Here is a 24597-nt window from a genome sequence, read left to right as displayed (position 1 = left end):
TGGCTGGAGTGTCGTTAACTATTCATGAGGGGGCGGGCCGGGCTGGGCGGCCTTTGTTAACCAGAGAGGGCGAGGCCTTGGGGATTTTCGCTGCGGGCTTCACTGAGCGGTGCTTGGTTACCAGATTGGGGTCGAGATGTCCTACGTCCCGGGCCAGCCGGTCACCGCCGTGGTGGTGAGTGGTCTCGCGCGGGCTCCTCCTCGTCTTGGCTTGACCCCACTTTGCAGATAGGTAAACTGACACTCCAAACACGTTGACAAAGCGTCGAGCCCGGGTCTCCTGCAAACTCGCAGCCAGAGCTCCGGTTCCCGCTCTGCCGGAGCGGAGCCGCGGTCCTCCCCAGCCATGCAACAGAGATGGCTGGGACCCAAGCGCCTCCTGAGGAGCCGGGATCGAGGCCAGACCCCGCGCACCAACGCCGCCGCGTTGGGCTCCTCTCAGCCGGCCGGGGCAGGGAAGATTGAGGAGAAAGGCCCCTGCTGTGGGAATCTGGGAAAGCGCCCACTTCCCGGATCTGTGTCCCCAGCCGGGCAGCCGCGGGTGGCGGGCGCCGGCCCCGACGTCCATGAGTCGCAGCCTCTGGAATGAGGAAGTGCTTCCTCCGCTCCAGCCGGCGCCGCCGCCCAGAGGGAGACTTGCGGGGTGGAGGTGGTCGGGGCCAACATAGCAGCCCCCCCCCTCCCCTGCAGCCTTTCCTTCTCGGACCCATCGCCCCCCCGGTCCAGAGTGAAGCCTCATACAACTGGTTCGATCCTGCTCCGAACGTCCCCTGGAACCCCAGCCCTTGGGGCAAAGTCCAGGTCCCCTACCTGGCACTTGGGGCCTGAGGAGACCCTTTGGGGTCAGCTCAGGCCCCTGTCTCCTCCCTTGGCTGGTCTTGGGTGCCAAGTGCTATTAGAATAGGCAAAGGGAGGCTGGGACATTAGACCCAGATGCCAATGCCACAGCTGGATGGGGCCTGGAGGCCCACTCTGTGGCTGAGGTGGGGAAATTGAGTCCCAGAGAGAAGTCTGGTCATGCTCAGTCGTGTGAAGAAGCCCTCAGGAAGGAGCCAGGTCTCTGAGAAGAAATGCCTGCTGGACAGGGCACGGGTCAGGTGGAAGTCCCAGTCCTGGGGCCCTGGGACTGGCTGCAGTATCTCAGATGGGCGTGTTGGGGACTCCTGCAGTCAGGTGGTGTGACCAGGGAGCCACTGATAAAGCTGACACGTGAGGGTCAGCTTAGAGCACCAGCTCAGGCCTGGGCTAGGAGGAGACATTGTTGGACCTGCTGACAGCTGTCTTCAGCTTCACCCTGGCTGCACCAGCCTGCCTTCTCCAGCTCTCTAACTGCCCCAGAGAGAAGGGGTCAGGTTTGCTCCTTAGCTGGAAAAAAGGGGTGCAGGTGGGGAACCAGAGAGGGGCAGTAACCTGCCTGACCTCACCCAGCAAGTCAGTGACGGGGCCTTGTCTCCCAGTCCTAGAGCCTGTACTTCTTTCTGATCTTAAGGGTGAGTCAAAGGTGCGCAAAGGTGTGTGTCAGAGGAGGCAGAGGCAGGCTTGGAGGAGCGCACACGTTTGTGCATGAGGACCTAGGTCCAGTGGGCCTCAGGTGTCACGCTTCCCGCAACCCCCTTACTGCAGGTCATGACTGGTCCCCGGGCCTTCCTCAAAACTCTAGGACCATGACCTTCCAATTCTTCTCACACTAGGAACATGTCTGAATACGGTGGGTGGGGTCTGGCCTCTCCTTCTTGTGTCTTGGATCGGGGATGGGGGTGGAAGAGGCTCCTCCCTACCCTGTGCCCCCTCCCATGTAGTTAACATCTTGAGAATGTTAAAACTATTTTGGCCTCTCCTCTGAACTCTGGCTCCATAGACCGGTCTACCTTCTGAACACCTGCCTGGATGGCTGCTGGCTCTCCAGCTCAACATGCTTCTTCTCCTCTCGGGTCCCCATCTGGGAGATGGTTGTGTTCAGCCAGGCCAGGTGGCCAGCCAGGAGCTCGCCTTGGCTCCTTTCGGCCATGAACAGTCTGGAGTCTGTTGATCTCACTTCCTAAGTAGCTCATGTCCCCTGGCCTCCACATCCCACCTCTGTGAGACATCTGTTCCCCTACCGACTGCCTGAGTGGTCATTCTAGCATCACACCTGACCGTGATCTACCATCAGGCCCGACCCCAGCCCTACTCCCCAATTTCTGAGAGCTCCAGTGGGCCTAGCATCAAGGTCAGGTGGCCAAAATCCTGGTCAGCCCAATGCCTGGTGCTCCTTTGTGAAGCCCCTCAAGTCCAGATCAAGTCACCGTTTGCTTTGTGTTTTTCTTCTGTTAAAACTGTCAACTTTCGGGGTGGGGCAATCGGTCTGGCTCCCAGCATCTGGTGACTGGAGGGTGGCTGCTGAGGGCTTTGAAAGGAGCTTGGCACAGATGGGGACCGCAACCTCAGAGTATGGTGGGAGAGCCCTAGGCCCCTCCTCCACCTCCTCCACTGCACAAGAGCAGGGCCTGGGGCTTAGGGAGACGCCCCCTCCCTCTGGGCCAGTCTCCTGGGCCTGCACTCCCCGGCCTTCCTGACCTGGGCTCAGCCTCATCTCACCTCCCAGTTCGGGTCCTGCGCTGTACACTCCAGTCTCATGCATATGTATCCATAGCACCTTCAAGCCTCTGCTCCTGTTCCTTTGGCCATGACAGCCCTTCCTCCTTTCTGTGCAAGTTTGATCTCTGCTTTTCCCGAGCATCTCTGGGCTTGCCCTGACAGGGCTGGCTCAGCAATCTGAGCTGCCTCAGCAGTGTGCCTGCATTTTTTTTCAGGGCCTGACCTCTCCTGCCCTGTGTGGTCCCTCACCTGGGACAAAGGCCCTCCTTCAGAGCAGCCAAAGCACCCTGGCTCTTGGGCCAGGAGGGGCTTAGCATGTGTTGAGAAGGCTGGTGCCTGAGACAGAGGAAGCTGGGAGAGGTTGGGACTGGGGGTTGTGTGGGTGCGTTGATGTGGCTGAGTTATGAGTCTCAACCCCCCAGCCTCCCAGGCTGGTGACCAGCTGGATTCCTGCAGGAGGCCCTGGGCCCCATCCCCGTGGCATGGCTCTGAGCCTACCCAGCCGCCTGAGGCTGCTGCAGGGGACACAGACCACACATTTGCTCTCCATACCCACTCATCCCCAACTCGCTTTTTATCTTTGCCAGCAAAGAGTTGAAATTCACAAGTTGCGTCAAGGTGAGAACTTAATCCTGGGCTTCAGCATTGGAGGTGGAATTGACCAGGATCCCTCCCAGAATCCTTTCTCAGAAGATAAGACGGACAAGGTGAGGAGGACTAGGGTCTGGGGACCTCTCTGTGGGGCACAGAGGCCTGAGATGGTGGGTCTCTGCTTCCTGGGCCTTTGTGGAAGGAGCAGACCTCCTCTCTCTCAAACGGTCCTCTCTAAGAAGGTCCAAGAAATGATCTGGTGGGAATAAGTAGGGGTGGGCCTCCCAGCCCTCCCAGCCCTCCCAGCCCTCCCAGCACTAGGAAGGCCTGCTCAGACACAGCCCAGGAGGCTAGCAGCAGGGGCTGTAGCTTCCATGGGGCTACTCTACTTCCCCCTTGGCTGTTCGACACAGCTTGTGCTGGGGGATACTGGGTGCGGGACAGACAGACGGCTAGGAGTATGCCATGCTGGGCTTTGCTCTGTGGATAAGAGGCCAGTCCAGTGACCCCAGTGCTTGACTTGGGCTGTCTGTTTCCAGGGCATTTACGTCACACGGGTATCCGAAGGAGGCCCTGCGGAAATTGCTGGGCTGCAGATTGGGGACAAGATCATGCAGGTAACAGATGTCCCAAAGGAGGAAAAACAAGGTTTGGGCCAGAGGGTCTAAAGCACTTGGGGGTGGTGGGGCTGCCCCTGCCTGCCTCCCTGGGCACCTGGGAGAATAACCGAAGTCGTTTTGGAGCCCACACTGGCGTCGCCCCCAGAGGAAGCTGGCTCTCCGCTGTGTGTGCGTGTGAGGTGGTGCTTGGCATCCCCAGCTTGCGAGACCCAGGCCTCCCAAAGCCCGTCCTACTTTCAGATCCCAGAAGGCAGCGAGCTGAGGGGGGCTGTGTTCTCTCCCTGGGCCAGGTGAACGGCTGGGACATGACCATGGTCACACACGACCAGGCCCGGAAGCGGCTTACCAAGCGCTCGGAGGAGGTGGTGCGTCTGCTGGTGACGCGGCAGTCGCTGCAGAAGGCCGTGCAGCAGTCCATGCTGTCCTAGCAGCCGCCAGGGCCCCCGACTCGTGCCTGCCCGCCCTTTGTACGGCGACACCACTTCCACGCTCTGCCCCTCGTCCTGGCTTCTGCTCATTGCTGGGCCCCCGCCTAGAAGGGCAAGAGCTGGTCCCAGAGGTCTGACCTGCCTTCCCCTCTCCCACCACGGGCCCGAAGCTCTGGGACCAGCTCTCTCCCTTGGACACTGAGGACTGGAAACAAGGGCCTGCAGCCGAGTTGGAGTCAGTCCCCAATCTGTGACCAAGGCTTGGCCCCCAGACCCTGCTGCTGGGCCACAGCAGGCGAGCAGGGGCCCCCCCTTCCTGAGAGCACCATATAGCTGGGAAACGCAGGGCTGGGCACTGCCCCCGTGTCTTCGCTCCGCAGTGCCTGTGCCCCATGCTTTTCCCTGTGTTTCCCAGCGGGGACTTGACTCACTGCCAGAGACGCTACGAAAGTTTGTCCGGATGGAAGCCAGGCAGGCTCGCAGTTCACCCCATCGTACTCCCGCCCCTGCAAGGGGTACGGGCCTCCCCAGGGTTCACCTGCTTACAGGATTCAGATGAGGTTTGAGGCTGACATTTCAGGGCAGTTCTCAGGATTCCCATTTTCCTCTATGCCTTTGGGTTTAACCTTTGTATTTTTCTAATCACAACTTTGATACAAAGCGTTTTTATCTTACTCTTTGAAGATGCCAGTTCAACTTTTGAATTCGGCTAATTCACATCTGGGGATTACTCTTAGCAAGGGAACCAGCCTTGCTTTGGTTACTGTGGAAATGGGGCAGTAGGAAGCCACCCCACGTCTTGTGCCCAATAAACAGTGCTGGAATTCATTCATCAGAGGTCTTTGCTGAGACATGAGGTAGGGATATTTGGGGGTGAATTGTGAGAGAGCTTTGGTTGTAAGGCTGGTTGACTTGGCCCCTGCTGCTCTGGACAAAGCCCAACTAACCCCAAGGCCACTGATGCTGTGCTTGACCAGGGCTGCCCCCATGGGAATGTCTCGGAGTACTTTCACTGGAGCTGGGCCAGGAACCCCCAACTTCCCTCACGTAACCTAGCCTCAGCTCCTATTGGGGAGGGACCTCATGGACACCAAGGGAGAACATCCACCCGCTAAGACTCTTAAGAGTATTCAGTTTAGCACAGCCAGGGATGCAGCCCCAAGTGTTTCCAGGGTCTGTGATCTGAGGAGATGGGGGTGAGCTGGGGAGCACTGAGGCCTTTGCTTGGCCCAGCACTGGCTGCATTACCAGCTCTGGGAATTGTTGCCACTCATGGACCCACCTAGCACTGCCAAGGCAAATTTTTGCAATCTCCCATCTTTAAAGTGTGGTACCCAATCACAGACTGGGTGGCCCAAATAAAACAGGCATGTGGGCTTGGTCAAGCTGCAGTTTTCTGCTTTAGGGAAACAAGATCCTAAGTTTTTTGATACTTACACCTGGCTAGAGGATCTGGAAGACTTCCTCCCCCACCCTTCCCCCACGTGCCCTTAAAGACCTCATCCAACCCGTACTCACAACCACAGCCTGAGTGCCATGCCCTTGGTAACACAGACAGGGTCCCTGTGGGACCTACCTGGCCCTGAGCAGGTAGGCATCTTGTGCCACCCAACAGAGCTCCCCTGATGAAATGCCGGGTCGGCACACAGCCACCTTGGAATCAGCGAACTTCGAAATCCCACGCATTTCCTTACACGAGTGACTGAGGCTGTCTCCCTAAGCCCCAAGGACTTGGTTCTGAAGCCAACACCCCTGCCTCCTGCATCTGGCAAATGCTCAGTGTGCAAAGGAAATGAATCAGGTTTAATTAAGGACAGAGGCCCCTCATGTTGATCTCGTGGTTAACTATGACAGTGGATTGACAAGCTCATGGCATGTACAAGGCACGTCCTGGGACCCTCCCCTTCCCTCTCCTCCTCCAAAGGAAGGACAGCTGCTTGGTGTGGGAAAGGAGGGGCTTTGGGATCAGGTTGGGCCCACGAGGATTGTGTGAGGTGGTCTTAAGTCCTTATCTGAGGCTCCTGAACAGCCACAAATTGGTGAGTCTCAGGTAGGGGTCTGGGGAAAGTGAGGGAAGGGGGCCTGCCCTCCCCGTCAGGGGAGCTGTTTTCACCACCTGGCAAGTCTAACAGGCATCTAAGGCACAGACTGGTGTGTGTGTGTGTCCTGTACTCCAGACGCAGGGTAAGGAGCAGTTGGAGGGGCTTGGGGCCTGACTATGGGTAAGTGGAGATAGGCAGAAGCAGAAGAAAGTAAGCCACTCACTTCCAAAACATCCCTATGAAAAATCCAAAAGGGTCGTCAGTGTGATAAGGATCCAGAGTGTTGGATGTGAGCCGGGTTCTGAACCAATCTGTTGGGTACCTCAAGGCTCAGAAATACTGTTTCTTTACCAGAGCCTGGCCTGGGCCACCTGTGATTGCAGTCGTGGAAGTGGATTTACGTAGAATGAGTGTCAGGACAGTGAGCGCTCAGAGAATGCAGCCTTCAGAGGAGGGACCCCAAGGCCTAACCCCAAAGTCCTAGTCCCCCTGCCACCAGCACCAGCACCTTGGGTCTATTGGCCACGGCACCTGGCTGCTTGGTCTCTGAACACAGCAGTGGCAGCAAAGCGCCCTTGGCTCTCCCAGCTGCAAGGTCAGTCCTTCACGCTGCTCCCAGAAACACTGGTTGCTTGGGGCGAGGCCTTTGGCTCCAAGCTCAGTGCTCAATCCTGCCTGGGACGGCTGCCAGAAGCCCTGTGTGCTGCCCGAAGCCTTGAAGGAAATAGAGATGCAGCATCAAGATGCGGGAGGGCCAGATGCCTGGCCAGCAAGGCCTGGGAGGGGCTGAGACCTCTGGGGAGTCTGGGAGGGGCCGCCAGTGGCCTGGCCGTTCATCTCTGCACACAGTCAGGTGCCTATCCCAGAGGTAGGTTCCTCCCTGGCCTGGAAGAGTCCTGGACGAAGGCAGGCTGGTTCAAGTTTAAGGAGTTGGGCCTGAGGAAGAGAGCGCTTCTCCACATGGAGCCAGCCCGGCACTCCAGACGGCTTCTTCAGCCTTCCTGGTGGAAACTTGCCCACCAGGGCCCAGGGCCTGGGCTGTTTCCGCTGGGTCCCTAGGAGCTAGTTCAGCTGGTCATACCCTGGTTTCTTTCTGTACAAGCAGAAATGCTGGATGAAGAAGACAACATCGAAGAAGATGGAGAAGATGCCGAGGCCAAACTTGGTCGGGTCTCCAAAGATCAGCGTCCACTGGTCTGTTAGCAGCCAGAAGGGATGGGATTGGTTTTGGTTTTAGGTTGGCAGCTCCTGAAGCAGCTGGAGCACGTGGGGCTGCGGGGGGACGGGGGTGCTCATCTGCCCAGGAAACCACAAATCCTCTAGCTGCCAAAGCCCCGAGGTGAGCCTCACCTTGGGGGCTGGGACTGGCTAGGATTCCCCGAGTCGGGGAGGGGTGGTTTCCGGGAAGCCCGGCCCCGCCCTGTGCCTCTAGCCCGCCAAGTAGGCGGGCCTGCCAGCTGACTCACCGTTGTTGTAGGACTGGAGGAACATCTGCAGGAGGCTGAAGCTGCCCCCAGTGAAGTCCAGAAGCACGTTGCCAATGCTCCAGCCCTCGGTGCTTTTGTAGTAAAAGTTCAAGTAGGCCTGGGCCAGACAGACGGAGGGCGGTGAGGGGGCTGAGTGGCGGCCTCCTGCACCTCGTGACCACCGCTCCAAACAAGAGCGGCTCTCATTCCTCCCACTCATGCGCTTGGACCTCAGCTCCAAAAACACAATGACCTCTGGGCTCCGACAAGCCTCGGCTGAGGGCACGGTGTGGGCGGGTCCTGGGGTGGCTGAGGGCACGGTGTGGGCGGGTCCTGGGGTGCAGAGCCCTCCTCCTCCTTCCCTCGCACCTCCCAACCCCGGCAGAGGGATGGGGAGCTGCTGCCCTCCATCCTCTTCAGCCCTCCCTATCCTGGCTTTCCAGCAACTCTGAGTTTTCTACTCACCTTCAAATGGAGAATCTCCCCAAACTCAGCCTGGACTGAATTCATGTTGTGCTTATGAACATGGCCTGGGAGTCCGATGGCCTGGTTTGGAATCCCAGCTCCACCATCGGAGGAGCTATGTTACCCTGGGAGAGTTACTTGAGTTCTCCCAGCCTTAGTCTCCCCATCTGCAGAGTGGACTTAACTCCCTCCTCAGCCCTGGTTGGGCTCTGGGGCCTCCACCTCGGGCTTCCCAGGTTCAGCCCACTTGCACATCGCCCCTCTTCCTGCTGCCAGTGCCCTCTGGGCTTCTCTGACCGTTGACCTCCCTTCCCACCACCTGGGGGGACGGCTTGGCCTCTGTAGTGGTCCTCTCCCAGTTAGCCACCTGTCAGTTCCCCTTCTTTGCCCTCTCCCACCCTCTTCTGTATTTGCTGCCACCTCTCCAGTTCTGGACGGTTCCAAACATCTCGAACTGGGGCTCCTGCCTCCCAGGTTTCCCAGGCCCGAGCCTTCCCACGCTCAGGGACTGAGGCCCCACTTCCCCCAAAGCCTCCCCCCGACTCTGAAGCCGCCTTCCCAAGCACCCCGGGACCTGGCCCCGCCTTCCTGGCTGCACAGTGCTCGGCCGGCAAGGTCTTCTCTGCCTGTGCCTTTGTGCAGGCTGCCCCGGCCTGGGGCGCCCCTTCTCTCTTGTCCACAGAACCGAGTCCTGCTCATCCTTAAGCGGATGGCTCTGTCTCCATGCCCTCCAGAGTACTGGCCCTGACTCTGGCCAAAATGCTCTCCTTCCTGGGCCCATGCAACACAAGGTTCCCTGTGCTGGGAAGGCGAGTTAAACGCGAGGGCCTAGATGCAGCCTACAGTTGGCAGTTCTTCTACACCTGACCCTCTCCCGGGCCATTCCGCCTGCGGGGCAAGCTGTGTTTGACTATTAAGCTGTGTCTGACCCAGCTCTGAATAGGACTGTTTGAGTACTCGAGGGAGGGTGCTGAGGGCTCACAACGAGGACCCTGAATGGTGGTGGGCTCCCCCCTCCCACCTCATCTTCCTGCTGTGGCTCATCAGGGTCATCAGTTGGTGGTAACGGGTGGCGGTGGTAGGGTGGGGGGCAAAGCTTAAGTCATTAGAAAGGTGGGGCTGGAGAGAGATGGGAGTGACCTGCACGACCCTTGACTCTCAGAGCTGAGTGTGAGTCAGAGAAGCGGCCACTGACTTCCCTGTGGGATTCCCAGCCCCTGGGAAGAGCAGGTAGTGGTCACAGCCGGTTTTCCGTGAGGCCCCCCTCCTGCTGGGCTTGCCGGCCTCCTCCCTGTAGCTTTCCATCCACATCTCACCCCGGCCAGAAGCTGCCCCAAGGGAGCCGGGTCCAGGGTCTGTGTCTCATCCCTCTCATGCTAACGGCCAGACCCTGGTGGTACCTGTGGAAAAGGCGGGTAGACCCTGGAGGTACCTGTGGAAAATACTTGACCAGCGTCACCGCCAGCTTGATGTAGGAGAAGCAGAAGAGAAACTGCAGCCACGTGGTGGCCCTAACCGCGGCCATGATCAGGGCGATGAGTGTGAAGAGCCAGGAGAGCACGAGGAAGCTGATGGCCAGCCAGGACACCCGCTGGTTGCCTCGCTGAGGATGAGATGGGGAAGGGGAAGGGGTGGGTGGGGTGCAAAGAGGCCAGCACCAACCGCACCTTGTCACTATCAGGGTCTCTGGTTCCATCCTCTTGGACTTGAAGAGCCCGTTTGCTTCTTGTTCCCATGTTGCAGAGCGGGGTCCCTCAGAGCCCACCAGGAGTGAAGGGTGCTGGGGACATGGCCCCCATCACGTTGGAGGCCTGGCACCTCATCTCGGCCCAGGCTCCTTCCACGACCCGAGGGAGCCTGATTGGCTCTGGAATCTCTTTCCCAAAAGCAACCCTCCCTCATCTAACCTTCTCAGCAAAGGGTAAGAAAACCTAGAAGATTCGTGAAGGTGGGGGCCAAGCAGCTCTGGCTGGCCTGGTGTGTGGGAAGAGAACTCCCCAGGGGAAGTGGTGCACCCACAGGGAAGTGAAAGGAAACGGTAGCATCAGTGATGCCCTGAAATACGCACTCACGAACGACGTCCTTCCCTGCTGAGACAGCAGACGGCCCTCCAGCAACACAGCTGGGCCCGGGCTCCTCAGCCCAGCCCCCAGAGCCCCCCAGGACCTCTCCTGCTCCCTCCACTGCCACCCTGGCCACCCCCACCTGCTCACGGTCCCTCTCGCTGCTCCCTGGCCTTCACAGTTCTGTCCGCCGGCTGGGGTGCCCCACCTGGCCCTCTTCCCCATCGCCATGGGAACTTCATTCATCCCACGGACCACAACTCAGTGCCCTCTTTCCCCCTCCTCCCTGGCTGAGTCGTGGGGCCCACGAGCTGCCTGTGCTCTCCCTGCCCGCTCAGCTCTCAGCCTGCTGGGTCATACTGCCTCCCTCTGTGTCCCTCACCCCAGACCTGGGGCGGCCTGAGGACTTGGGCTTACGGGGTGTTCCCTGTGCCCAGCATGGGGTCTGGATAATAGGCCAGCAGATGTGAGTGAACGGACACATTTCCCTTCTGGGGGTTTCCATGTCTCCTGTAAAACGGCAGGTATGGGCAGCACGTGCTGCTGGGTGTTGGCCTGGGCAGCGCAGGCTGCGGCGGGTGCCAGGGTCACTGCTCACCTCGTACAGGAAGCACTGCACCATGATAACCAGGGTGAGGGCGACCGCGTGCAGGCTGAAGAAGACGTCATTACTGTCCACGGGGTTCACGCCATTGGGGTATTTGAGGAGAAACTGCTCCTGTTTGGGAGTGGGGAGAAGCTGGGGGGTGAGGGGTGGCCAGACCACCGGACAGCTCTGCCTGGGTTCCGGGGGCGAGCAGGGCCATACCTTGATGGAGGGCACCCAGAGGAGGCCGATGTTGAACACGCTGTAGGCCACGAAGCCCATCAGGTTCAGGGCCACGAAGTCAAAGCTCAGACCCACGACACTGAGGAGGGGGCGGGGGGACGGGGAGACAAAGCAGAGCAGGGGGTGACACTGGGGGCCGCTGGGGGCTGGAGGGGACAGAGCTCCCAGCACACAGGAAGGAGGGCCTGGCTCCCTCAAGGAGCGCACAGTCCTCAGGTCCCCTTCCATGCCACCCCCAGTGCCACCGAACCCCACCCTCCTGGGATTGTCTGGAGGCTTCCTGCAGAGAGGAAGCGCCTCCCTCCCTGGTTCCCAGCTCAGCAGCCCCTCAGAGGCCCACGTTCCTTGGTGGCCTAGGTGTCCTTGGTGCATGAAGCCTGGGCCCTTGTCTTTAAAATCAAGGTGGGCCAGCTTTCGTCTCCGAGGCCGAAGGATCCAACTCCTGCACTGGGGCACAACTTGACACAAATTCCTCCAGGGCTGCGTGGACCAGGAGCACAGCAGATTCAGGTGGGCTCCTCCCACCCAGCCCCTTCTCCGCTTCAACCGAAAAGCCCCATTTTGTTGCTTTTGCAGGGAGGGGCTGAATTGCACAAGAGACCAAATGCCCAGCACTGCAAGTCCTACACAGGCGCTTAGAACTTTCACATCAGACCACTTTTAAGAAAGGACAGGAAGAAAGAAGAGCAGAGGGGTAAGTCAGAACCCAGGCTGCCCACAGCCTCGTTGGAATGCCCGTCCTACTGGACCCAGGTGAAGCTGCACGTGAAGCTCCATAGGTTACCTTTTCCGCCTCCAGTTGGTGATCACCTGCGGGTAGAAGGAGATGGACCAGGCCACAAAGTAGATCCAGCCGATCACCTGGTTTATGATGCTGACGACATTGCTGTGGATCACGGAGAAGCGTATCCTTGGGCTGGAGAGAATGTGGGGACCGGGATGAGCTGGGGCTGGACTTCTGGAGGAAACCCCACGTGCCAGCACCATCCCCCTTCTCATCATTTAGGGCCCACATGGGCGGAGGCCAGCCTACCTGGTCTGGTTGGAGTGATTTCCGTGCAGATAAGTGGTAACTTGTCCAACATTTTGAGATGTCACTTGAAAAGAGGAATTTGTCACGCCGGGAGGGACCACAACCTGTTAGGAAAACTGAATCAGGTCCAGCACCCCGTAGTTACTGGGACCCCAGCTCCAGGCCATGCACTAGGGAATGGAGGGACAGGTCACACACAGCCCCTGCCTTCTAGGAGCTTCCTAACAGGAGGGAGAAATGTTGGACTAATCAGCCAGCTGGAACCCCCACACATCAGTGTCAGACTTTCTGAGCAGGAGGGCCCTGCCCTCAGGCCCTCCCCTGGCTTATCTCTGAGGGATGGTGGGAGGGCCCTCTTCATCTCACTAGCCATTCGATCTCAGGCAAGTTATTTGAGCTCCGATCTTGGTTTGCTTATCTGTAAAAGGGGATAACACAAGTGTCTACCTTACAGGGTTGCTCTGAACGACATAACGTCCATAAAGCTTACGGCACCGAGCCTGACACGCAGCAAGCTGTGAAGTGTTTACCATCACTACTACCCTACGATGACTGCTATTACCTCTACTTCCGTTACTACGGACTGCTCTTCCAGATCCACAGAGGGATGTCTGCCCCACGCCCAGCCTAGCTGCCAAGCGACAAAACAGAAGAGGTGCACACACCAGACGCCCGGCAGCGAGAACATCCTTACCCTCATTTCTGCCCAATTTCATCGAAAGCTCTGCTCCAGGAAACAGTACGTGGAGGCCTACCTGCAACTTCTGACCTCCCAATCATGCTTCCTGACGCTCTCAAATCCCAAGTGTGGCAGGGAGCGGGTTATACCTTCACTGAACCACACTGTGCCCCTGCCCCCATCTCTTTGTTCCCTGGATGATGCTTCAGGCCCTGCCTTCCACCCATGTTGTGGGCACCGTGAGGATGCGGCTCACTGGACTGCAGTGGCTTCTTCAGGGACCCTTGAACACTGTCTTTCTGCTCTTATCCCCAGAAATCAGGGGGCTTTGGCAGGACAATTGAAATGGTGTAAGTGGCTGCTGCAAAGCCTGGGATCCAATTCGTGGCCAATGTCTTGTGAGCTACATCTTCATGACACGTACTACTCTTGGCTCTTTTACTTTCCCATCCTCATTTGTTCTTATTTTTAGCAGATTTTCCTGGCAACTGTTGTTTGCATATTTCTAAGTGGCCACCAGGTCCCTTCTAGAACTAGGTAAGAGGAAAATCTTCCAATTGGAAATTAACTGATACAAGGCAGAATGAAATCATAACAATTGCTTTTAATTTTTGTATTAATTAATTTTTAGTTTTGGCTGCGTTGGGTCTTCGTTGCTGCACGTGGGCTTTCTCTAGTTGTGTCGGCGGGCTTCTCATTGTGGTGGCTTCTCTTGTTGCAGAGCACGGGTTCTAGGCGTGCAGGCTCAGTAGTTGTGGTGCATGGGCTTAGCTGCTCTGTGGCATGTGGGATCTTCCTGGACCAGGGCTCGAACCCGTGTCCCCTGCATTGGCAGGCGGATTCCTAACCACTGCTCCACCAGGGAAGTCCTGCTTTTAATTTTTTTAATCAATAAACTTTATCTTTTAGAGCAGTTTTAGGTCCACAGCAAAATGTATTGCTATCTTTTTTCTGAGTGCTTTCTTTCTATGTGCCACCTGCAATCCTAGACATTTCATACTTGCTAGTGCTTTTAATCCTCACAGCCCTGTCAAGGAGACATTATTAACCTTCTGTCCACAGATGAGGAAACTGAGATGTGTCGGGGTGATGTACCTCACCTGTGGCTCACAGGACAGGCTCCTAGACTGCCTGCCTGACCCCCAAGTTCTACCCAGTGGTTTCCAAAGGCACAGGGAGTAGACAGGAGAAGTTAGAGAAAGGGATGGGTCAGGGAGGCATGAGCCTGGAAGAGTGGGTTGGTGCCCAGATAGGTCATTCTACAAACGGATCTGCCATTAAGCTAAAAAAAATAAAAATAAAAAAACTGAACTAGGGACTTTCCTGGTGGCACAGTGGTTAAGAACCTGCTAACGCGGGAGACATGGGTTCGAACCCTGGTCCGGGAAGATCCCACATGCCATGGAGCAACTAAGCTCGTTCACCGCAGGTACTGAGCCTGCGCTCTAGAGCCCGCGCGCCACAACTACCGAAGCCCGTGTGCCTAGAGCCCGTTCTCCACAACAAGAGAAGCCACCGCAATGAGAAGCCCGCACACCACAACGAAGAGTAGCCCCCGCTTGCCACAACTAGGGAAAGCCCGTGCACAGCAACGAAGACCCAACGCAGCCAAAAATAAATAAATAAATAAATAAAATTAAATAAAATTCTTAAAAAAAAAATTGAACTATAACATATGTGCAGAAAAGTGCACCCAGCACCCAGATCAAGAAATGGAACATTTCCAGACCCCAGAAGCCGTGTTCTGTTCCCTTTTGGTCACCGCTGATCCCAAAAGGAAACTACTTTTTTTTTTTTTTTTTTTACTATAGGAGTATTTTATTTATTTATTTATTTGTACAGCAGGTTCTTATTAGTTATCTATCTTATACATATTAGTGTGTACATGTCAATCCCAATTCATCCCCCCACCCCCGCCCCCGCTTTCCCCCCTTGGTGTCCATATGTTTATTCTCTACATGTGTGTCTCTATTTCTGCCTTGCAAACCAGTTGGGAAACCACTCTTCTAACACCATAGATTTGCTTTGTCTGTGTTTGCACTTTACACACAAAGAATCATACAGTCCAGGCTTTTTTTTTTTTTTGGCTTAATGTTATGCTTGACTTTCACTTATTTTTAAAAGATTAATCTTTCCCTTAGATGTTTGGCCCTTAAACTAAGTGATCAGCGTCCATTCCTCAGAGTCTAAATTTGATCTGTGGATCAAGCCAGACCTCTGAGGGCTAAGTACCACAACCTGCTCTTAGAACCAACGGCTTTTCTTACCCTGCAGCAGGCCTCACACCCCGGGGAAGGAGGGGGAAGTTGTGGGAAATGGCCCTGTCTATGAGATGAGACTCCCCTCTCACTCAGGTCCTTTAGGTAGACGCTCTTTAACTGATCATGAGTCAATACTGTTTGCTTGCTAGAGGGCTCAGAGCTGATTTGCAGCTCATTTCTACGACCACACAGGGCCTCATGCTGAACCTCACCGCTATCAATTTCATCCCTGTGTTCATCTTGTCTGGTTTATTTTTTCCCCCTACTGATTTGTTTTAAAATCAGGTTGATTGGTAATTGGCTCAAAACCTTGGTAAGGTGGAAGCAGGGTATGTATTAACAGATAAATGTATAAAGACTATAAATAGTCATCACTATTATATCAGACAGCCTCTGGCACTGGTTTTTGGAAATAACACTCATCCAATGGGATCTCAGAACAGTGCTTTGCAAACTTTAATGTGGACCCAAATCATCTGGGGAATCTTGCTTATATGCAGATTTTTAATCAGTAGGTCTGGGATAGGGCATTTCTAAAAAGTTTTAGCGGGGAGGGATAAATTAGGAGTTTGGGATTAACATATACACACTATTATATATAAAATAGATAACCAACAAGGACCTACTGTGTAACACAGGGAATTACGTTCAATATTTTGTAATAACCTATAAGGGAAAAGAATCTGAAAAAGTATACATAAAAAAATATATATACATATGTGTATGTATAACTGAATCACTTTGCTGTACACCTGAAACTAATATAACATTGTAAATCAACTATACTTCAATTAAAAAGAAAAGATTTTAAAGCAGAGACAATGCTTCTAGTCCGTGGACGCTCTTTGAGCAGCAATGTCTTAAAAAATCATATTAAGAATTTCTTCTACATTCTCAGAACCATTTCTGCCTCAGATTTCTTACCATCACCTTCCTAATTCCATCTACATAGCATAAAACGTCCATCCTCAAAGAGACTAACAAAGCCCAAATCTGAGATTTCTAGAATAATAGGAGAGGGGCAGCCCACGGTATAAAAACAAGGTGGCCTATTTACACAAGCACTTAGTTAAAATGTGTTTGGTTATCCAGTAATTTTCTGCCCATCAGTTATGATTCATTACTTACTTCATCAGGGAGCTGAAGGATAGTAACGTTTTTTGAACGAAATGTGATTTCAAAAGTGATCACCAAGGTTGCATTTAAAGGACGCCTGTGGAGAACAAGAGTCTGGTTACTGCTGAGAAGTTGTACTCTGTGAGATCTCAACCAGCCCTCTGGATTTCACAGCAGGCCTCTCATTTCTCAAGCAATTAGGGTGAGGCACTACTATGTGCTTGGCCCTGGGGGGTTGAGAGGTGGGGTCCCTGTGGCCAGTGAGAACACGAGGTGGGAAACTGGCTGTGAATGCCACATGAGGTGTCCAGAGGCCGACAGGACCATAGCATCTGCTCTGGTGGGAAAGGCTGCTGAGAAGGGTCAGGTAGCAGGGAGCAGCACCCCCAGAAAGCAGTGAGATATGTCTGAGTGGGAGCAGCCCACAGGGACCTCAAGTCTGGGCTTAGAGGCCTGGAGTTAATTTGGAAGGCAGTGGAAAGCCGCTTAAGGATTCTGCAGAGGGGAGAGTTGTGCTGAGGGGGTGATGTGTCAGATTTACAAGGTGTCGATGTGCAGAAGTGGCAGGATCTGGGGATGGAATGCGGGTCTGTTAGGGAGTCTTGGTCCCAAAGCTTTGGTTTGAGATCAGACATCCCAGGAGAGGTGAGGAAAAGGGAGAAGGGTAAAGAGAAGAAAATAACAGCGTTCCAGATCTTCATCTTGGGGAATCCTCATGGCTGGGAGGCAAGAGTTGGGCAAAGCAGGGAAGGATACAGAGGAGGTAGGCTCTCTGGCACGGTCTGGACTAGGTCGGCGCCCTCGTGCGGGAACCAGCAGAGAGCAGCTAGAGAGACTCTCAGACAAGGCTGAGCAGGAGGGCTGCACAGTGGGATCCACCCAATGCAGTTGGATGTGATCTCAGAAGCACTGCCAAGCGACTTCGCTCCTTGGCCCCAACCTTCAGGGCTCTCTTCAAATACTTCGAACCTTGGAAAGGACCACTTGGAAGTCTGGCATCAACTGCTGGTCACTCAAGGACTCTTCTCAGCTGGGGAAAAGGCTCACGTGTCATCCTCCTCCCACTGGAAGCAAGGATTCAGTGGTTGGGGAGAGAGAGGCTTTGGGACCTCGGTCTGCAGCCTAGGGCCGCTGCCTTTCTTTCCCTGGCTTGTCTTAAAGTGAAGAGGCAAGGGCATCACACTTAAAATATGAACAGACTTGAGCCGGGGGTCAGCCCTGACCCAGCTGTGGGGCAAACGAGCTGAGGGCTGAGGACAAAGCTGGGCCTGGGAACTTACGGGAGGGAGATGCTGACATTGGTGGAGCTTCCATTTTCCAGCTTCACGGTGGGAGGAACAGAGAAGTTGACCGTGGACTCTGGAACGACCCAAATCAGTGGCATGAGTCGTGAGGTCAGAGAACTCAGGCCCACTGAGACGCTGGGTGGAGGGCCCCTGACACTTGAACTTGTGAAGTCTGATTTATAACCACCTCTATTCCCTAGGCAAAGACTCTGAGATTCTGAGGGGCTGAGTGAGTGACGGGCCTGGAAATGCCCTTGTTATGCTCTTTCCCCTCCTGCTGCCAGAAACAGAGGGAGACACAGGCCTGAGCAGGAGATGCTGTAGCTTCCTCCTCCCCCACCGATGAGCTCTGAGGGTCTGTAGGAGTCACCCAGAAATAGAAACCATGGAGCCCAAAACCTGGTCCCAGTTTTTGGCCTAACTGGCCCAAAGGAAATCAAGCCACAATCTGGGACTGGAACACGTGGGCTTAAACCACCTCTTCAGATGGAAAGCACAATGGTTTCCTCTGTTCATGGAGCTAAACTGGCCCTGCAGAACCGGTCCTGTCCCTTCCTGTAGTCTCAGAGAGACACCTGGGGCCCAGCTAACCTGTTTCTAAAGAACTGCCTTTGGGCTCCTGTACAAACCCAGCTCACCCCATTCATTGATCCCCTTCTGGAGGCTGACTCTGCTGGGGACTCGGGAGAGACTGGTGAACAGTACACAGTTTCACTATTGCAGATTTCTTCTTGGCATTAAGATGCTAACGCAGGAGGTAGACAGATAGGCCTCGGGGGTGAGGGAGGAAGGTTTGGGAAGCCAAACACTCCAGGGCAACTTGGCCACAGACCAGGAGTGAGTTAGCTTCTCTCTGACCTCTTCCTGTGTTCTCTGGGCGGCCCCCGCGCCCCAGGTGTTTTCAATGCCCCAGGCACGCATCTACTTCACCTCCCTCACCTGAGGGCCTTTGCAGCATAAGGTGTGATCATGAATCTAGACTGGGCTGGGAAGGGGGTCCACAGGGGAAAGCAGGTGCTCAGTTTGATGAAGATGGTCCTTGTCAGGGTAGGGGCTACAGGTGGGGCCCAGGTCTCCTTCTCCCTCCAGGTCTCCCCAGACCCCTCAAAGGCAGAGACGAAGAACTGAAATTTTAGATGCTCAGGTTGGAAGGAAACTTAAAAGTTCCCTAATTCAACCTCCACTGTCTGAGCCCCTTCTCAGTACTCCTCCCTAGCAGTTTCTCTTCCTCTGTCCGGACACCTCGGCGGGAGCGGGGGAGGGGAGGGGGGCGCGGAGAGTAACCTCATCTCCTCCAAGGGAACCTGCCAGCCTGAAACTTGCACTCCGGGGCCTGGCTCTGTGACCGGGGACCTCAGACCCTACCTGAGCCGCCTTGTCCAGGCTGGCCTGCAGGTGCCTGCGAGTCTCCAAGCTGATTCCCACAGTCCGTTGCAGTCCCCACCCTGGCCCTTGGGAGGCCAAGCTGCTCAGAGCAGAGGAGGATGGTCCCCGCCCTCCACCCCCTCCTTAGGTGTATCCTTGGGGCCTGGAGGCAGCTCTGCCCCTCCTTGTTCACACTCACCCCTCTCATACCAGCCCGAGGCTCTATTCTGGGCTGCACAGCTGAGGTAGGAGGACTTAAAGGTCCCTGCTATTCCTTTCTACCTAGAGCCTGAGGACCACATCAGATAAGCAAGACCCCGCCCAGGACAGGGCTACTGAAAGTGATGCCAGGTAGCCACCCACGTTCTGGGTCCCTGGGGCTCTGCTGGGACTGCGGTCAGGGTCAGTGGGAGATCCGCATGGCCTTGACTCTTCCAGACTTTGCATTTCAAAAGAGGAGGTTGTGAGCTCTCAGAGAACCAGGTCAGCGTTCAACCACTTCCCCTCACTTAGCCCCAAGGAAGATGGCAGCACTCAGCAGCTGTGTGACCGAGAGTAAGGTACTTAACCTCACTGAGCCTCCACTTCCTCACGTGTGAGATGGAGAGCACAGCACTACCTCCCTCCCAGGGGCACTGTGAAGATAAAGCGTGGTGAAGTCTGTGATGCAATTTCCACACAGCTTGAGTGCGAAATAATTGCTGGTGACTATTCTTATCACCATGTAAACCCTGCAGGACATTTTTTAGCCCAAGACGGGAGGCAGTTAGGAAGCTGGCATCATATCATATCCTGGGAAAGCATGTTTTAAAGTTTGCCCCAGGGCAGGAGTCTCTGGACACCACATCCGAATAACCAAATGAGTTTTGGTGAGACTACCTGAAGGTTCCCCCAAGGAGAGTCTTTGCATTTTAAAAACTAATCCTTATTGGCACATCTCCCACTATGCCTCCCACCCCACACCAGCCACTCTGCTGTACTGTGAACTCCCATTCTCTAATTACTGCAACAGTGAGAGACGGGCAACGTGATCCCTATTTCGGATAGAAGAAAGTGGAGAATCCCATGAGGACAAGTGTCCTGCTCACACAGCTCAGAAACGGTAGAGGCAAGATTTAAACCTAGGCTGGCCTGGTCCAGAGCGCAAGTCCTTGCCACTAGGTGGCAGCACCTCAAGATTCCCCCCAAAGAAGTCAGGGGCAAAAAACTCTGAAGGCAAATGATCTCATCATTGGTCCTCTATTACCACTCCCGAAAGCAGAGACAAGACAGGCACAGCACAATGAGGTCAGAAACCTAATTCCAGTTACTTGATTTTATGGTGGCTCCGACTATTCTCTTATGACATTCAGGAAGAAGGGCAAAGTGATACAATGGAGCAGGGGTCCTATTCGGGTCCCATCCTTGTTACTTTGTAGCTGTGTGACTTTGGGAGAGACTTCTGCCCTCTCTGGGCCTAAGTCAGCCCTCTGTATAATCGAGTGGTGGCAGTTGGATTTGTTCTTCTTTCCTAGGGCAATGCATTAGCATGACTAATAGAGCTTTATTTAAAGCGGGCCAAGTGTACACACTTTTGGGCCTTAATCCCAGACAATATGATCCGGCAGGTCTGGAGTGGGGCTCTGGCATTCGTACGGAAGAACACCGGACTCCACGGTGTTCTTTCTTTCTTGGAAGAAACCTCTTCTTTCTCGGAAATTGCTTACCCACAAGGTGTGACTACAAGGTGACATGACTGATTGTTTAACAAACTTGGAAGAGCTGATCAGATGACCCGTGTTTTCTCAGAGACTCAAGAGGCCAAATAACTGGAGCAGTGCACCCACTGAGCGTGGCTCTTGGGAAGCTTTGGCAAGGGTTTGCATAGTTTGTATAAGGTTAATTTGGAAACTTTAGTTGGGGGTTTTAAGATGTATTTGATTTGTTTTTGGCTGCGCTGCAAGGCTTGTGGGATCTTAGTTCCCTGACCGGGGATTGAACCTGGGCCAGTGAAAGCAGTGAAAGCACCGAGTCTTAACCACTGGACTGCCAGGGAATTCCCAAGATGTATTTGATTTTTGACAACAGCCAGATGATCAAAATAATGGGCCTGGTGTCCTTGGAGGCTCTACACAGCTTTTCGTGGAAGGAATTTCAGCAATGTTTGGGCAGTGGAGAATTGATGGAATGATATAGGCCTCTGAGGGCCCTGCTCTGAAGGTCAAGCCTCACAAGGATGCACAAACGCTGACGTGTTTTTCGACAAGCAGCCTGAATTCTGTGAGGGCCCTAGCCCTGCTTCACCCTGCTTCCTCGGTCCCTGTCTAAGGGCAGAGCTTTCTCATCGTACCAGGGGAAGCCGGGCAGGCTCCGCAGGTGCCTACGGCTTGGCGGAACCAGGTGCAACGAGGTGACCACCTCACCTGCTTCTGCAGCATCTCCCAGGACCCATAACTCCCTCCGTGAGGTCCACAGGGTGGGAACACAAGCTCTTCTCTACAGATATTATCCCAGATTTTCGGAGCTCCACAGTTTGATGTTGGTGATACAGAAAAGGGAACAGGGGCCCCGGGGCAGAAGGCTAATTATCTGTGGAACCATCTGGCTCCCTGTAAAACTCCTCGACTCCAGACCTCGGTCTGCTCCACTCACTGGGTACCCACCTAGCCAAGGGGCAGGCAGACACATGCAATCTGGATGGTCCTGAACTTGTGGCGGCAAACAAGTCAGGCTACTTACTCCATTTCCCTCTTTATCCATTTCTAAACTTACCACATTTCTCTATGAGCTTCAGGGGAAAAAGGATAAAAATAACCAGCCACCTCCTTATCATGTTCCTCGATTTCAGTGAACTAGGAAGAAAAACAAACAGCAAGAGAAGTTCAGGTTAAAGTTGGATTAGCTCAGCAACAAGAGGACAATAAGCCACCTGGAACCATGGCACAGACAGTTCATAAGGGACTTTCACTTCACACCTGTGACTTCAATGGGCTTTGTATCACCAGCTTGGAGAAGGGGACCCCAGGGAGGACTTATCTTTCTTTGACATGTGGGGAAATGGGCTCAGAGAGGCTAAGTGGGTTGTGTAAGGTCCCACCCTGAGGAAGTGGACAAATGCTGAATTTTTCCCTCTTCAACTGCTTTGTGCAACCTAGTAAACAGAAAGAAAGAATGCAACCTTATTGGCTGGGGGTTCTTTTTTCCAGAAGATATTAAAACTGTGGTCAGATATTTGACTTCGTGAACCTATAAACCTTAAGGAAATTAACTTCATTTCCTGTCCTGGGATAAGCGTCTATGGGTTAATGCCACCAACCGACCCTTGATTAGGACTTTTTTGTTTGACAAGTGTCACTTCTCTGGGACCAGCAGGGATCATTCACAAAGGGGACCCAGTGTGGGACAAGCCCCAGATCAGCCCCGTAGCAGCTCATTGGTTAAGTGAAGGAGATGGGTTGCTGCGTACCCATAACCCCCACACACAACAGGTGAACCAAGGGTCAGGATGGGGCAGGTGAGCGTAAATATCTGTAACTTGGTTTCCACATGCTGCTTCAGTGTACAGTGCTCTGCCCCACCACCTGTGACAGCCTCTGGGGATTCCTGCAAACTGTTGGAGAGCCATGAGGTCTGTGTGGAAACATCCCTGCCCCCGCTCTGGTTTCAGTTTCCCCAAAAGGCCTCAAGAACCCTCCTGATACTCCCCTTCCTCAAAAAAGTCTCCCTGACTGCTTCAGCCTGCCTGACCTCCACTGCCCCTCCGTCTCCTCCAGGGGCCTCTCCGCCTGCTGCAGCTCCCCCGATCACTGGGTCTTATCTCAGGAGCTTTCCCACCTGCCGGCACCCATCTCCCCACTCTCTGGCCTCCTCTGGGGGCCTTGCCCTTGGCGCTGTACCCCTGTGCTCTCTGCCCCTCTGCTTTCTGTACCCTGACCTGCGGGAAATTGCTCTCCTGTGTACGTGGAATGACCCCCCTCTCATTCTTGCCACTCTCTGCTCTTCACACTTGCTGATGTCCTCAAGCTCAGGATTCACTTTGTTCCCCAGGGCAGAGTCTGGGTTTTCCTTGAGAACTCAGGCGCAGAATCAGGCCTAACCGGCTCCTCTCTCATTCCACGAGATTGGAATGTAGACTGAGGAACTCAAACTCTTGGACAGCAGAAGTTCCCTGGTCCCAGACGCTGACACACTTTGGAGGAACGACATTACGACAGATATAATGAACTTGAGAGATATGTGCTCGATTACAATGTTTCAAAAAGATCAGGTTAAAATTATACACAGGGACTTCCCTAGTGGTCCAGTGGGTAAGACTGCGCACTCCCAATGCAGGGGGCCCGGGTTTGATCCCTGGCAGGGGAACTAGATTCCGCATGCACGCTGCAACTAACAGTCCACATGCCGCAACTAAAGATCCCGCGTGCCACAACTAAGACCTGGCACAGCATGCATGCATGCATGCATAAATAAATAAAATATTAAAAATTATAATTATACACAAAAACTAGTGTTTTGTGAATGCTACGAGGTAGAAGTGGAGAATTTCACCACAGTAGGCTCTGTCTGGTATGCTGCTCTTCCTGTGTAAGTTCTATTGATATACTCTCGGCCTCACTCAGACGCCACCTGCTTCGAGAAGCCTCCCACTCCCAATCCCCTCCCAGGGGCAACCTGGGGTCAGGGGTTTCCTGTGGTAGCTCCACTTGGTCAGGTATCCAGTTAATCCTGTCACCCGTTGTACAACCTGGAACTCCCTGGATCTTCTTCTCTTGGAGAAGTAAAACAGATAGTGGCAAGGAATGTGTGCCCTGGAGAGTGACTGCACAGGTTTGAACCTGAGCTCCCCATTTATTAGCTGTGTGACTCTGGGGTGCTGCTTAACCTCCTCAAGCTCCAATTTCCTAAAGTGAAAACAGGGAGAGTGGGAACTAAATCATAGGACCTAAATGAAATGACACGTTAAGCAGGATTTGTGGTCCTTTTATCAGCAGTATTAAAATTTCAAGGGGAAGGGGTTGGTAAGAGAGAAAGGTGGAGAAACAATGATGTAAAGGAAATACAACTGTTGCCTAGGGCACTCAGCAGGCTCTCACGAAGCCTAGGTTGTAATTTTCCTCAACATTGTTGAAAAAGGCAGGCCCCAGTAGTCCTCCCTTCCTCCAGCTTGAAAGGCCCGGAGGGAGGGGCCGGGTCTCGTCCTGCCCACTCCCCCGTAGCCCAGCCCGGCGCTCAGCACCCCAAAAGGAGTTCCTGACGTGGTCCTCTCAGTGTCTCCCCTCTGCCAAGCCATCTGCAAACTCTGCGACCCAGATTCAGGCAGCAACTAAGCAGAAAGCGGGGAAGGGACGCTAACTTGCACTGGAATAGAGCCTCCCACACCACCTCGGCAGCCCGGTGTCCCCTGCCTCCACTCACTACCACCCGAGCCCTTCAACCCGGGGGCTGTCCGGTGCCTCGAGGCCGGGACCAGTGGCCGGGGGAGGAACCCTGGCGCGGCTGAGGGAGGCTGGATGCGCGGCCGGCGGCCGAACTGACTTGCCGTGCCAGTCTCTAGGCCTCAGGGGGTCCGCCTGGGAAATGAGGCGGGAGGCTGTCGGAGCCGCGTCGGCTCTCACCTGAGGTCCTCTAGGCTCAGGGGACCGACCAGACGGAACGCAGGAGCCGCTTCGGACTGTACCACCTTCCTCCGGCCGGCTTCACTTAATGTGGGGCGGACCAGAAGTCACCTGACTCGAGCCACCTGATCCGCGGCGTACAGGTCTCGGCGCGATGCACCCTGGGAGCTGTAGTTTTCCCG

General features: G+C 54.6%; 2 protein-coding genes across 5 annotated transcripts; one reads left to right on the top strand and one right to left on the bottom strand.

The window, feature by feature from the left end:
- Positions 1 to 25: 25 nt before the first annotated feature.
- Positions 26 to 5044, top strand: TAX1BP3 (Tax1 binding protein 3). Its single transcript, XM_082370846.1, has 4 exons — positions 26 to 175; positions 3165 to 3284; positions 3708 to 3785; positions 4079 to 5044. The coding sequence occupies exons 1-4, from the start codon at positions 137 to 139 to the stop codon at positions 4214 to 4216; spliced, it is 375 nt and encodes a 124-aa protein (XP_082226972.1). The 5' UTR covers positions 26 to 136; the 3' UTR covers positions 4217 to 5044.
- A 954-nt stretch (positions 5045 to 5998) lies between these two features.
- CTNS (cystinosin, lysosomal cystine transporter) lies at positions 5999 to 24555 on the bottom strand. Of its 4 annotated transcripts, none has more exons than XM_082370754.1 (11): positions 24416 to 24555; positions 21573 to 21652; positions 17451 to 17529; positions 16183 to 16267; positions 12115 to 12218; positions 11866 to 11997; positions 11061 to 11160; positions 10851 to 10970; positions 9622 to 9792; positions 7725 to 7842; positions 5999 to 7554 (listed from the first exon to the last, which is right to left on the bottom strand). In XM_082370754.1, the coding sequence occupies exons 2-11, from the start codon at positions 21631 to 21633 to the stop codon at positions 7334 to 7336; spliced, it is 1191 nt and encodes a 396-aa protein (XP_082226880.1). In that variant the 5' UTR covers positions 21634 to 21652; positions 24416 to 24555; the 3' UTR covers positions 5999 to 7333. The 4 variants fall into 4 exon arrangements, with proteins under 4 accessions (XP_082226880.1, XP_082226881.1, XP_082226882.1 ...); XM_082370755.1 differs by having other exon boundaries at positions 5999 to 7530; XM_082370756.1 differs by having other exon boundaries at positions 5999 to 7454; positions 24416 to 24553.
- Between the last annotated feature and the right edge of the window lie 42 nt (positions 24556 to 24597).

This window comes from Balaenoptera borealis (assembly GCF_965194805.1).
Source record: "Balaenoptera borealis genome assembly, chromosome: 20".
Taxonomy (NCBI): domain Eukaryota; kingdom Metazoa; phylum Chordata; class Mammalia; order Artiodactyla; family Balaenopteridae; genus Balaenoptera; species Balaenoptera borealis.
This window is presented reverse-complemented; position numbering and strand designations above follow the sequence as displayed.